Here is a 15,638-nt window from a genome sequence, read left to right as displayed (position 1 = left end):
TCTGGCTTGGTAATGGTCATTCAGATGCTGGCTATCCTCCTGTGTTATGTAATTCCCACTTCTTTTAACTTGGACCCATAGTTCAGCCAAGGTGATCGATGTGGCCAGAATAGCTGCTGGATACCTTGAAATACATGTTATGAGCAGTGTGTGGGCAGGCATCATCTTGTTGGAACACGTGAAAAGAGGCAGTAAGACTGGTCCCACCATGACCTGGACATACCAAAAGCTGGTCATTTTTACCTCCACGACTAACATACTGGAATGGAAATGGTAGGTAATGCTGCCCTATACCTAGGGTTGTGGCGCCCTGACACCTAGTGTTGTGTTAGTCCTGTGTGTCTCTGCACTATGCAGCTATGATTAGTACCAAGACAGAACTTGCTTTCATCAGCGAATACAATTTTTTGCCATTTATGCCTCCAATGGGCCTTCTTGCGGTACCAGAGCAAGAGCTCTTGGCGATAATGAGAGGTTAGTGGCAAATGAGATAACAGAGTATGTAAATGCTCTCCTGCTTCAAGTGGATGGTTTCTTTTGGTCTGGGCGGTCACTGCAGGGACTACTGCAGTGCAGAACCAATTTGTGATGCTGTGGATTTATTTATTGATGACCTATCCTCAAGGGGTTCGACACACGGGACCCCCGCCAGTCAGCTGTTTTGAGAAGTGACCACGCTCCTGTGGGCGCCAGTGCCTTCTCTCAGCTTACCAAGCACAGCGCCGTGCATTGTATATTGGTTGTGCTTGGTACTGCACTCAGACTCATTCACGTGAACGATGAACATGATGTCACTATCCTAGAAATAGCAGAGTGAAGGCTGCCTTCTCAAACAGCTGGTCGGCAATGATCCCAGGTGTCGGACCCTCACTCATTATATAGTGATGATTATGCTGAGGGTAAAAAAAAAACTTTAAAGCTATTTAGGCCTGATGGAGTACACCCAAAGCTATTTGACCCCATAGGGACACAGCCTTATTTCACCTTAAGGACCAGGCCATTTTTTCGTCACATATTGTACTTCATGACACTGGTAAAATGAAGTCAAAAATGTATTTATTTTTGACACAAAACAATACCTAATTTACCAAAAATTTTAAAAAATTAGCAAATTTCAAAGTTTCAGTTTCTCTACTTCTGTAATACATAGTAATACCCCCAAACATTTTGATGACTTTACATTCCCCATATGTCTACTTCATGTTTGAATTATTTTGGGAATGATATTTTATTTTTTGGGGCTATTACAAGGCTTAGAAGTTTAGAAGCAAATCTTGAAATTTTTCAGAAATTTGCGAAAAAACAATTTTTATGGACCAGTTCAGGTCTAAAGTCACTTTGCGAGGCTTACATAATAAAAACCACCCAAAAATGACCCCATCTAAGAAACTACACCCCTCAAGGTAATCAAAACTGATTTTACATACGCTGTTAACCCTTTAGGTGTTGCACAAGAGTTATTGGCAAATGGGGATGAAATTAGAGAATTCCATTTTTTTGCCAAATTTTCAATTTTAACCCATTTTTTCCACTAACAAAGCAAGGGTTAACAGCCAAACAAGACTGTATCTTTATTGCCCTGACTCTGCCGCTTACAGAAACACCCAATATGTGGCCATAAACTACTGTACGGCCACACAGCGGGGCGTAGAGTGAAAGGTGCGCAGTTTGGTTTTTGGAGGGCTGATTTTTATGGACTGGTTTATTTACACCGTGTTCTGTTTCAACCCCCCTGATGGACACCTGGAGTAGAAACTTCCTAAAAGTGACCCCATCTAAGAAAGTACACCCCTCAAGGTATTCAAAACTGATTTTACATACGTCGTTTATCCTTTAGGTGTTGCACAAGAGTTATTGGCAAATGGGGATGAAATTTGAAAATTTCATTTTTTTGCCTTCTTTTCCATTGTAACCCATTTTTTCTACTAACAAAGCAAGGGTTAACAGCCAAACAAGACTGTATCTTTATTGCCCTGACTCTGCCGTTTACAGAAACACCCAATATGTGGCCGTAAACTACTGTACGGCCACACAGCGGGGCGTAGAGTGAAAGGTGCGCCGTTTGGTTTTTGGAGGGCTGATTTTTATGGACTGGTTTATTTACACCTTGTCCTGTTTCAACCCCCCTGATGCACCCCTGGAGTAGAAACTCCCTAAAAGTGACCCCATTTTGGAAACTACGGGATAAGGTGGAATTTTGTTGGGGACTATTTTTAGGGTACATATAATTTTTGGTTGCTCTATATTACATTTTTGTGAGGCAAGGTTACCAAAAATGTAAATTCTGAAATTTCATCTCCATTTGCCATTAACTGTTGAGGAACACCTAAAGGGTTAATAAAGTTTGTATAATCAGTTTTGAATACCTTGAGGGGTGTAGTTTCTTAGATGGGGTCACTTTTAGGGAGTTTTTACTCTAGGGGGGCATCAGGGGGGCTTCAAACAGGACATGGTGTCAATAAAAAGGGCCATCAAAATCGGCCTTCCAGAAACCATGTCGGTCCTTTCCTTTTGCGGCCTCCCTTTTACTGATACAGCAGTTTACGACCACAAATGTGGCATTTCTGTAAACTGCAGTATGAGGGTAATAAATATTAACTTTTGTTTGGTTGTTAACCCTTGTTTTGTTACCGTAAAAAACTGATTGAAATAGAAAAGTGCCAAAAATAGCGTTTTTGGCACCGTTTTTATAGGTTTTTTTTTTTAACCGTGCTAATCTGGGGGGTTAGATCATGGGATATTTTTGTAGAGGAGATTCTTACGGACGCGGCGATACCTAATAAGTTTAGGTTTTTGACTATATTATCCTTTTTGATACAATTTTTTTTTGGGGTATCTCTAAAGTCTAAGTGTAATTTTTTTTTTTATCCGATTATCTTATGTGGGGGCTCATTTTTTGCGGGACGAGCGGACGGTTTTATTGGCACTATTTTGGTGGTATATGACTTTTTGATCGCTTGCTCTTAAACTTTTTGTTATGTAAGGTGATTTAACTCCGGTGGATTTAACTGGTGGGCCGGGAAACCAGTACGAGCCCCAGAGCTGCTCGTACCAGGCTGGGCCACAGGGTCCCTAACATGACGATCCCCTTGCTCTGCCTGGCGGAGTCTCCGCCGCCTTTGGGGCTCATCATCATCAACCGTCCGAAGTTGATCAGGGGTGGGGTGTGCAATGCGCTAACAGTGGCCGGACGCTAAGAGTGCCGGCTACAGTCAGCGTACACAAAAAAATAAAATAAAATCCTGCACCACCATCACCATCCTGTTCCAGGTCATCGGGTCTTCAGAGACCCGAATAACCCGGAAACGCTGAAAACCGCAGGTCTGAATTGACCTGCCGTTTTCTGCGATCGCCGACATGGGGTGGTGACAGGACCCCCCGGCGCATTTAGTCTAGGTGCCTGCTCAATGATTTGAGCAGGCACCGAGTTCCGATCACCGCCCGGTCGACGGCAGTGATCGGAACCATACATGACGTACCGGTACGTCATGTGTCCTTAAGTACCAGGACATCATGACATACCGGTACGTCATGTGTCCTTAAGAGGTTAAAGAGCTTAGCGGTGAACTAGCAAAACCATTAACAGATTAATTTAACCAATCACTGGTAACAGGAGTCGTCCCAGAAGATTGTAAATTAGCAAATGTTGTGCCCATTCACAAGAAAGGTAGTAGGGAGGAATCGGGCAACTATAGGCCAGTAAGCCTGACATCAATAGTGGGGAAATTGTGGAACATCTATTGTTGAGGAGAGGATTGTGGAACATCTATTGTTGAACATCTAAAATCCCATAGATTGAAAGATGAAAAACAGAATGGGTTTACTTCAGGGAGATCATGTCAAACTAATCTTATCGATTTTTTTTTGGATTGGGTGACTAAAATAATAGATGGCGGACGTGCAGTAGACATCACTTATCTAGACTTTAGTAAGGCTTTTGATACTGTCCCACATAGAAGGCTTATCAATAAACTGCAGTCTTTCTGCTTGGACTCCCATATTGTTGAATAGATTAGGCAGTGGCTGAGGGACAGACAACAGAGGGTTGTAGTCAATGGAGTATATTCAGACCATGGTCTTGTTACCAGTGGGGTACCTCAGGGATCTGTTCTGGGACCCATATTGTTTAATATCTTTATCAGCGAAATTGCAGAAGGCCTCGATGGTAAGGTGTGTCTTTTTGCTGATGACACAAAGATTTGTAACAGGGTTGATGTTCCTGGAGGGATACACCAAATGGAAAAGGATTTAAGGAAAACTAGAGGAATGGTCAAAAATCTGGCAACTAAAATTTAATTTAATGTTGATAAGTGCAAGATAATACACCTGGGGCGTAAAAACCCAAGAGCAGAATATACAATCAGTGATACAGTCCTAACCTCAGTATCTGAGGAAAGGGATTTAGGGGTCATTATTTCTGAAGACTTAAAGGTAGGCAGACAATGTCATAGAGCAGCAGGAAATGCTAGCAGAATGCTTGGGTGTATAGGGAGAGGCATTACCAGTAGAAAGAAGGAGGTGCTCATGCCGCTGTCACGGAAGGTGTACAGGAAACAAGACAATGCAAAATTAATATATGACTCACTGGATCCAAAACTAAGGAACAAAAGGGAGACCCCTGCATAAGACCTGGCACTCTCCCTGACTGCTCAGCCTATGCGAACACCCCAATGGTGGATGATCGCATATCCTCGTACCTCAACTATATAACACCTGAACACCCTACAATAGTGAGGGGACATGACCACCGGCTCCCTACACTAGACACGGAGGGAGTCAGGGTCACCTGGGATCCAGCAAACAGAAAATCACAAATGAATGTACAACACTTATTATGTAGAAGACTGGGAAACAGGATCAGCATGCACACACACTGCAGGAAGTTGTATAAACCGCACACTAATGCATTATGGGGAGGAATTTAAAGGGATGCAATCAGTCCAACTACATGACAGCTGAGAGAGGCTAACGAGATGAGGAACTGAAAACCAAAACAAAGAAAGCTCAAGGAGGAGCTTCTGAAAGGCATCTGTCAGAGCTTCTCAGATGTCTGGTTGTGACAGCCGCTCTACAGAGCACTAGTGAGACCTCATGTGGAGTATTGTGCTCAGTACTGGAGGCCATATCTCCAGAAGGATATTGATACTTTGGAGAGAGTTCAGAGAAGAGCTACTAAACTGGTACATGGATTGCAGGATAAAACTTCCCAGGAAAGGTTAAAGGACCTTAACATGTATAGCTTGGAAGAAAGACGAGACAGAGGCGATATGATAGAAACTTTTAAATACATAAAGGGAATCAACAAGGTAAAAGAGGAGAGAATATTTAAAAGAAGAAAAACTGCTACAAGAGGACATAGTTTTAAATTAGAGGGACAAAGGTTTAAGAATAATATCATGGAAGTATTACTTTACTGAGAGAGTAGTGGATGCATGGAATAGCCTTCCTGCAGAAGTGGTAGATGCAAATACAGTGAGAGTTTAAGCATGCATGGGATAGGCATAAGGCCATCCTTCATATAAGATAGGGCCAGGGGCTATCCATAGTACTTAGTATATTGGGCAGACTAGATGGGCCAAATGGTTCTTATCTGCCGACACATTCTATGTTTCTATGTTTTTATGCAAACTACATGGACATAACACTAGATCTTTCTAAATGTCCAGAATACTAGTCTTAAAATTAAATTCCATGGTCAATGGATACAAATACAAATGAAGTATGTGGCCTGTTACAGTCCAGCGCAGAGATGGCCTTCTGACTACATGATGAAATGTCGTTTTCAGCAGGGTTATGGAATCTGGCAATGATGAAACTGCGCTGTCCCACTTTTCTGGATGATGCAGGCTATATTTATAAGATGTTACGGTATGAACTATATTGTGCAAGCTCTTGTCTGCCACCTGCTGGCATTTAACTGGATGCTACAAAAATGTATTTGACTGTATAGGGAGGTGAATGGATATGAATGTATTTTATTTGATAATCTATATTAAATGACACAGCGACGTAGAAATCAGTCTTTTATATAGAATATTGCAAATGGATACTTCTTTACATTTCAGCATAAGGCCACTTTCACATTAGCGTTTTTTGCTGATCCGTCAAAAATTTAGATGCCGCACTGCTCGGCTCTGTGGGTTTTGTAAGAAGGGAAGGCATATTTTTTAAAACATTTGAGCATTGAGAAAGCTTTCATAAATAGATAAAAAGATGGCTAAAAAAAAGGGGAAAAAGCCTTCCCCCCTTTAACTTTTAATCCCCAACAAAGCCTGCCCCACTTCTTCCTACAGTTCTGTTTTTTCAGTATTCTGAAAAAGTACTGTTCATCCAAGACCATTTATACAATTTCTGCACTTATAGATGTGTGAAACAGCTAACTGGTTGTTTCATCACTTTTGGCTTGATACGTAAAATCTTTCTTGTACTGTACAATGCAGTCTATGGATGTGCAAGTCCATGAGAAATTAGGGATATCAGTGGAATCTTTATAAAGATATAGTATCATTAAAAGACAATGGCTGCTATTTAATAAGGGATCATTCACACGACCGTGTCGTGTTTTGCAGTCCGCAAATTGCAGATCCGCAAAACACGGATGTTGCCCGTATGCCTTCCGCAATTTGCGGACAAGAATAAGACATGCCTCATAATTTTTGCGGGGCCACGGAATGGAACAACGAAAAGCTGGTCGCATCTTTTGCGGCCCCATTGAAGTGAATGCAGACCAAAACCACAGTCATGTGAATGAGCCCTAACTGCAAAGAATAGTAACTTCTTATTAGTAAATGTTTTCTTTTCTGAAGACATTTTTCTCTAAGGGTAGGTTCAGACCTCCATTTGGCACACTATTGCGTTTTTTGACCAGCCAGAAAGAGGCCAGATCACCACCAGATTCCATTATAGTCAATAGGATCCAGCAGTGAACGCAGTATCTGGCCTAGACGGATGAAGTGAACTCTGCCTTAAAAAAAAATGTGCCGGGTCAGTTAAATGGTGTTGTGAACCTACCTTTAGTGCATAAAGTAGTGTTAGAAATCTACAATCTACACCTAGATCATCTATCTCTGATACAAGCATCACATTTAGACAGATTGGTTGTACAATATAATCTTGACATATGTTGTGGGCTGGTTGGGCAGATTTGATTGCCTGGTTCCTGATTGTTTGAACTGACTTATCTTCTGCTTCTTTGTACCTACCAACTTGCAAGAGAGGGTTATAGGATCTTCAAATGAATTTTAAATGGATGCACAGGAACGGGTTCCTCTCACTGACAGCCACAGTCAACAACCAGATCAGACTTGCTAGTTTAATAGATATTATATGTCAAAGTGGAAATTTTCATGTCATATACTGAAGATCTAATCCTGAAAAGTTGTCAAGAACCCCTGTCCATGTGACTCCTTAAAGGGAACCTGTCACCAGTTTTATGGTGTCCTAACTAACTATGGTGTCCTAACTAAGGGCAACATAAATAAGTGACTGATTTATGCTGGGTCACTTTCTTTAATTGACCCAGTCAATCTGCCAACCTCTTGTATTGAAAAGCTCCAGCTGATAATGATGAATCCTGAATATTCATGAGCTTCTGACTCTCCCCACCCACCTGCTGCTGAATGACAGTTTTTTTCCATATGAATCAGCAGCAGGTGGGCAGGGGAGTGGCTATGGAAAAAAAAAACACTGGACTCAGTGACATCACGCTGGACTCAAATCAGCTCATTAGCATGCAGCATCTTTGTGTGTATATTATAAGGAACTATCTATCACGATCGGCGTAACTGTCACATACGTGACACGGAGGGAGGAAAAGAGGGAGGCCCTGCCCTAGTGAGAGGGAAGGTGGTGACCCCTGACTCACCTTGCGGCTGGCGCCTGGCTGCCCTGTCGTCCCTAGACGGGTTCCTCACCCGTACGCCGATCACGTGCCTAAAACCCTGGCTTTCCCTAGGATGAGCCCTAGATAGTGAACAGGGCGGTGGGAACACTAGTCCGCACCACTAGCTCTAAAGGAAAACACCAAGGGGAGGACAGACAATACAAACTAAACATAAAATCCCAGGTGGGCAACAACAGGAGACAACAAAAGCCCAACAGGGATCCGGAGGATAGCAGTCTGGAACAACAACCAGATTCTCAGCTCCAGTGGGTCAGCATAGATGTCCAGGCAGGAAGCTCTATAACTGGCAACAAGAGAAGTGTGAGAGGAGAATATAAGGAGTTTGGGAGTGGCAGACAAGAAACAGCTGAGGAGGAGAAGCTACGGATCCCTGAGTGAGACAAAAAGGATAGCAAGGCAAACACAGAAAACAAACACTAAGAAACACCGTGATCTTTAGACATAGAGCGCGCAGCCACCCGCTGCGACTTCCTGACCCCGGGTATAACGGAGTCAGACGTGGCTCTTGACACCCTCGTGACAGTACCCCCCCTTTCACGAGGGGCCTCCGGACACTCAGGACCAGGTCTCTCCGGATGAGAGACATGGAAAGCCTGAATCAACCTGTTGGCGTTTACCTCTGACGCTGGAACCCACATTCTTTCCTCGGGACCGTAACCCCTCCAATGCACCAGATACTGAAGAGAGCGGCGGACCCGACGAGAATCAACAATTCTGGATATTTGAAACTCCAGATTACCAGCCACAACAACAGGAGGAGGTGGCAGCGGTGATGGTTCTAGAGGTGGAACATACTTCTTGAGCAACGACTTATGGAAGACGTTATGGATCTTAAAAGTCTGAGGTAGCTCCAGGCGAAAAGCCACAGGGTTAATGACGGCTACAATTTTATAAGGACCAATGAACCTAGGACCCAGTTTCCAAGAGGGAACCTTCAACTTAATATTCCTAGTAGACAACCACACATAGTCATTCACTCCTAGGTCCGGACCTGGCGACCGTTTCTTATCGGCCATGCATTTGTATTTACCACTCATATTTTTCAAGTTAGCTTGCACCTTCTGCCATACCGATGAAAGAGATGAAGAAAACCGTTCCTCTTCGGGAACCCCAGAAGACCCCCCCTCTTTGAAAGTACAAAATTGGGGATGAAAACCGTATGCACCAAGAAAAGGTGACTTGCCAGTGGATTCCTGACGGCGATTATTTATGGCAAACTCGGCTAACGGTAAATATAATGACCACACCTCTTGGTTTTCAGACGCAAAACACCTTAAATATGTTTCTAGGTTTTGGTTGGTACGCTCAGTCTGTCCATTCGACTGAGGATGGAAAGCTGAGGAAAAGGATAAGTGTACCCCTAAACAGGTACAAAAAGCTTTCCAAAACTTAGAAATAAACTGGGTTCCCCGATCCGAAACCACATCGGAAGGGACCCCGTGAAGCTTCACGATTTCACTGATAAACACCTGAGCAAGAGTCTTAGCATTAGGAAGTGCGGGTAGCGCAATAAAGTGTACCATTTTGCTAAACCTGTCTACTACTACCAAGATAACTGTTTTACCCGCAGACAAAGGTAAGTCAGTGATGAAATCCATTGATAGATGTGTCCATGGTCTATTGGGGATGAAAAGTGGCAATAAAGACCCTGCTGGACGTGTATGAGAGACTTTCGCGCGTGCACAAGTAGAACAAGTAGACACGAAATCTATTACATCCTGACGCAACCTTGGCCACCAAAAACGACGAGACAATAGCTCCAAGGTTGCTTTACTACCCGGGTGCCCAGCAAGTGCCGAATTATGATGTTCCTTCAATAACTCAAGACGCAGGTTTAACGGTACAAACAATTTCTCTGAGGGGCAAGAGGCCGGGGCGTCCCCCTGGGCCTCTAACACCTTTCCCTCTAGAACAGAGTGTACAGCAGAGACAACCACTCCTCTTTGTAAAATAGGTACCGGATCACTAACATTACCCCCTCCAGGGAAACAACGAGACAATGCGTCTGCCTTGGTATTTTTTGCCCCAGGACAATAGGTGATTACAAAGTTAAATCTGGTAAAGAATAGCGACCACCTAGCTTGTCTAGGGGTGAGACGCTTAGCCGATTCTAGGTACAGAAGGTTTTTGTGATCCGTAATTACCGTGACGGGGTGGATTGCTCCCTCTAAGAAGTGACGCCACTCTTCAAACGCCAGTTTAATCGCCAACAGTTCCCTATTTCCAATATCATAGTTCTTTTCTGCTGCAGATAATTTTTTGGAAAAGAAAGCGCAAGGACGCCATTTGCCAGGAGACGGACCCTGAGACAATACAGCCCCCACTCCCACCTCCGACGCATCAACTTCAACAATAAAAGGCTGGGAGACATCAGGTTGAATTAGAACAGGTGCCGAGGTAAATCTCTCTTTTAGAGAGGAAAATGCAATTTTAGCGGCGTCAGACCATTTAGAAAAATCAGTCCCCTTCCTAGTCATGTCAGTAAGGGGTTTAACGATCACTGAATAATTTTTAATAAACTTTCTGTAGAAATTTGCGAAACCCAAAAACCGTTGTAGAGCTTTAAGGTTCTCAGGAAGATCCCAATCTAAAATTGCCTGGACCTTCCCAGGATCCATACGGAAACCTGAAGCAGATAATAGATATCCCAGGAATTGTATTTCCTGAACGGCGAAGACACATTTTTCAATTTTCGCATATAATTTATTCGTCCGTAGGACCTGCAGTACTTGCCTGACATGTACTTCATGTGTTTTCAGATCAGCCGAATAAATTAAGATATCATCTAGGTATATGACTACAAACCTGCCGATGAGATGACTAAAAATATCATTAACGAAATGTTGGAAGACAGCAGGGGCATTGGTCAGACCGAAAGGCATGACTAAATTTTCGTAATGCCCCTCAGGGGTGTTAAAAGCTGTTTTCTACTCATCCCCTTCCTTGATACGAATCAGATTGTAGGCCCCCCTAAGATCAAGTTTGGAGAACCACCTAGCACCCGCAATCTGATTAAAAAGGTCAGGAATGAGAGGAAGAGGGTATGGGTCTCGGACGGTTATCCGGTTTAGCTCACGGAAATCTAGGCAAGGACGCAGGCCCCCATCTTTCTTTTTAACAAAGAAAAACCCTGCAGCCACGGGTGAAGAAGAGGGTCTGATGTGTCCCTTGGCCAGACTCTCGGAGATATAATCTTTCATGGCTTGTCTCTCGGGACCCGAAAGATTATACAACCTGGACTTGGGTAATTTTGCACCGGGAATCAGGTTAACCGGGCAATCATAAGGACGATGAGGTGGTAGCTTCTGACAACCCTTTTCAGAAAAAACGTCCTCAAAGTCCGAAATAAATGTAGGTAGGGAAGCTATGGAGGCGATTAAGCAATTGTTATTTAAGCAATTCTCTCTGCAATGCTCACTCCACTCCAATATCTCCCTGGCCTGCCAATCCACCACTGGATTGTGCGCTACCAACCAGGGAAGACCCAATACCACAGGAGAGGGAAGGCCCTCCAGAACGTAACATGAAAGACACTCATTATGGTGGTCCCCTACCCGAAGATGTAAGTTATGGACAACGTGAGTGAGGTTTCTCTGAGACAGAGGAGCAGAGTCAATAGCGAATATGGGAATGGGTCTCTGCAGCGTACAGAGAGACAAACCCATAGTGCGGGCAAAATGGGCATCTATCAAATTTACCCCTGCACCACTGTCTAGAAAAAAAGAAATAGACTCCGTCTTAACACCAAAAACAATAACCGCTGGCAACACAAATTGAGATGTTCGTATGGAGGAAACGTATACCCCCCGGCTGACATCCTCCGCACAGCCTGGGGTTAGTAGTTTTCCGACGGTCTTTTGTTTTTGGGAAAGGAGGGACAGACATTAATGAAATGACCCTTCCCCCCACAGAAAAAACAAGCCCCCCACCTACGGCGAACCTCAGGAGGATGGACCTGACGAGAAGTTCCTCCTAGCTGCATAGGCTCATCCAAGTCAGTACAGACTAACTGCTGCTTGGGAGAGGTTACCGATTGCTCAGGAATTTTCGATCTCTCCCTAAGACGTCTATCTATCCTGATAGAGAGGGACATAACAGCATCAAGGGAAAGGGGGGTCTCATACAGCGCCAGCGCATCCTTAACCCTTTCAGATAACCCAGAGCAGAACTGACTCCTGAGAGCCGGGTCGTTCCACTGAGTATCCGTAGCCCACCTGCGGAACTCTGAGCAATATTCCTCTGCTGGCCGATCTCCCTGTAGGAGTCTCCGTAACTTCGACTCAGCCAGGGCGACACGGTCAGGGTCATCATATATGAGACCCAAAGCCCCAAAAAATCCCTCCACTGACCGGAGAGCCTGGGAACCAGGGGGTAACGAGAACGCCCAGGATTGCGGGTCCCCCTGAAGCAGGGAAATAACAATCCCCACCCGCTGTTCTTCATTACCTGAGGAGTAAGGGCGCAGCTTAAAATATAATTTGCAGGCCTCACGGAACAACACAAATTTGTCCCTTCCCCCAGAGAATCTGTCAGGAAGAACAACCTTGGGTTCTGTAACAACCTGGTTACCCATAGCAACCGCTGGGCTTACGGTCTGCTGCATTTGCTGCTGCTGTTGGAGGACAGACGCCTTCAATCCTGCCACCTCCAAAGACAGGCCTTGAAGCTGTTTTGCCAAAGCAGCAATAGGATCCATATTGGATTCTAAGTAGAGAAAAAAAAATAAAAAATTATATATATATTTTTTTTTTTCTCAAAAAAAATAAGGGCCAGTTATAATATCACGATCGGCGTAACTGTCACATACGTGACACGGAGGGAGGAAAAGAGGGAGGCCCTGCCCTAGTGAGAGGGAAGGTGGTGACCCCTGACTCACCTTGCGGCTGGCGCCTGGCTGCCCTGTCGTCCCTAGACGGGTTCCTCACCCGTACGCCGATCACGTGCCTAAAACCCTGGCTTTCCCTAGGATGAGCCCTAGATAGTGAACAGGGCGGTGGGAACACTAGTCCGCACCACTAGCTCTAAAGGAAAACACCAAGGGGAGGACAGACAATACAAACTAAACATAAAATCCCAGGTGGGCAACAACAGGAGACAACAAAAGCCCAACAGGGATCCGGAGGGTAGCAGTCTGGAACAACAACCAGATTCTCAGCTCCAGCATAGATGTCCAGGCAGGAAGCTCTATAACTGGCAACAAGAGAAGTGTGAGAGGAGAATATAAGGAGTTTGGGAGTGGCAGACAAGAAACAGCTGAGGAGGAGAAGCTACGGATCCCTGAGTGAGACAAAAAGGATAGCAAGGCAAACACAGAAAACAAACACTAAGAAACACCGTGAACTTTAGACATAGAGCGCGCAGCCACCCGCTGCGACTTCCTGACCCCGGGTATAACGGAGTCAGACGTGGCTCTTGACACCCTCGTGACACTATCTGTCACACCAGTAAGTGAATACATCTAAGGTACTTTTTAGTAGTTAATGATTGTATATAATTAGTTAGATTATAATCAAATATCCACATGACAGGTTCCCTTTAAGGTGGGGGCTGTAGAACCTCCTGCTCTGGAGGACATGGCACATGCATTACAAGGACTGATACTGATTGGAATGGCTGGCATGTAAATCTACATCTAGAAATGTATGCCTAGATAGTAGAACCAAGGCTATCTGTTGAGCACCTCACTAGCTTCTGTACAAAACGAAGTCATCTTTGTAAGAAAAGCACTTCAGTGTCTACACTTGACCTGCACCTGGCTTTACACACAGAATCTGCACATCATACATTTCATTTTTCCTTCCTGTTATATTTCAATGTCTCTATAGAACTGCAGGATCTCTCAGTTTGTGCACATTATCCTGAAGGATCATGGGAAAGAAAGATAACCACAGCTATTTTCATGTCAGACAACAGCAAAAACAAGTATCAATACCTAACCACTCAGGGCATAAACCAGCTACTGGCGAGTCCGTATCGGTAAGTGTGATGTTGTTTTATGGATACTGTTTACCCTTGCTTATTACTTACCTCCTCATTCACTAGAATTCATGGCGTCATGCCCTGACCAAGTACTGAGGTCAGGCCATGGCACATTTTTACTGCTACTATTCTGGAACAATGGTTGCTTTAACCGCCTCCGGACCGCCTAACGCAGGATTGCGTTCTGGCGGCGGTTGATCTGTTCCCCCTTGACGCGCCGGCGCGTCATCTCGCGAGACGCGAGATTTCCTGTAAATGCGCGTACACAGGAGCGCGCGTTCACAGGATCGGGAGGTAAACGAGTGGATCTACAGCCTGCCAGCGACGATCATTCGCTGGCAGGCTGTAGATGCGATTTTTTTAACCCTTGAAAGGTATATCAGACACTGTTTTGTTAACAGAGTCTGATATACCTGCTACCAGGTCCTCTGGTGGTCCCTTTTGCTTGGATCGACCACCAGAGGACACAGGTAGCTCTGTAAGTAGCACCAAACACCACTACACTACACCCCCCACCCCCTGTCACTTATTAACCCCTTATTAACCCCTGATCACCCCATATAGACTCCCTGATCACCCCCCTGTCATTGATCACCCCCCTGTAAGGCTCCATTCAGACGTCCGTATGTGTTTTGCGGATCCACGGATCCGCAAAACACGGACATCGGCAATGTGCTTTCCGCATTTTGCGGATCCGCATATTGCCAGAACTATATAGAAAATGCTTTTTCTTGTCCGCAATTGCGGACAAGAATAGGACATGTTCTATAGGCTCGACAAAAAACGCAGTGTTCGCACGATCAGGCCTGATCTTGTGCGCACACTTGCGTTTAGTCCGCCCCACCGCAGTGACAGAAATAAATTTTTTTCTGATCACTGCAAAAACACCGTAAAATCGCTGCGGTGCTATAAAAAGATCACTTTTAAAGGGACATGGCGAGTTCATCGAAGATTATTTTTTTTTTGGGCACGAGTTAGCGGAATTTTCTCATATTCCACTAACTTGTGACAAAAAATAAAAGCGCACATGAACTCACCATACCCCTCACGGAATCCAAATGCGTAAAAATTTTTAGACATTTATATTCCAGACTTCTTCTCATGCTTTAGGGCCCCTAAAATGGCAGGGCAGTATAAATACCCCACATGTGACCCCATTTTGGAAAGTAGACAGCCCAAAGTATTCCGTGAGGGGCATGGCGAGTTCCTAGAATATTTATTTTTTTGGGCACAAGTTAGCGGAATTTTTTTTTTTTTTTCTCTTACAAAATCATTTTCCGCTAACTTGTGCCAAAAAATAAATATTCTAGGACCTCGCCATGCCCCTTACAGAATACCTTGGGGTGTCTTCTTTCCAAAATGGGTTCACATGTGGGGTATTTATACTGCCCAGGCATTTTAGGGGCCATAAAGCGTGAGAAGAAGTCTGGAATCAAAATGCCTAAAAATGCCCTCCTAAAAGGTACTCATTGGAATTTGGGCCCCTTTGTAAAAATACACCCCAAAACACATTGCCCTACTTCTTCTGAGTACGGCGATACTACATGTGTGACACTTTTTTGCAGCCTAGGTGCACAAAGGGGCCCAAATTCTAAAGAGTATCTTTTGACTGCGATTGCTTTCCGATGTTCAATTTTTTCCGCGCAAGTGCAATTCGTTTTGCACGCGCGTGAGAAAAAACTGAATGTGGTACCCAGACCCGAACCCGGACTTCTTTACTGAAATTCGGGTTTGGGTTAGGTGTTTTATTAATTTT

At 44.3% G+C, this 15,638-nt stretch overlaps 1 protein-coding gene across 1 annotated transcript in view; it reads left to right on the top strand.

Annotated features, from left to right (window-relative positions):
• The window catches only part of CPED1 (cadherin like and PC-esterase domain containing 1), a 475,576-nt gene that overhangs the window by 82,350 nt on the left and 377,588 nt on the right, over positions 1-15,638 (top strand). Inside the window, exon 5 of the mRNA XM_044277190.1 lies at positions 13,729-13,879. Coding sequence (XP_044133125.1) covers positions 13,729-13,879 — 151 coding nt within the window. The remainder of the gene's footprint in view (positions 1-13,728; positions 13,880-15,638) is intronic.

The sequence above is a fragment of the Bufo gargarizans genome, chromosome 2, assembly GCF_014858855.1.
Source record: "Bufo gargarizans isolate SCDJY-AF-19 chromosome 2, ASM1485885v1, whole genome shotgun sequence".
Taxonomy (NCBI): Eukaryota; Metazoa; Chordata; class Amphibia; order Anura; family Bufonidae; genus Bufo; species Bufo gargarizans.
This window is presented reverse-complemented; position numbering and strand designations above follow the sequence as displayed.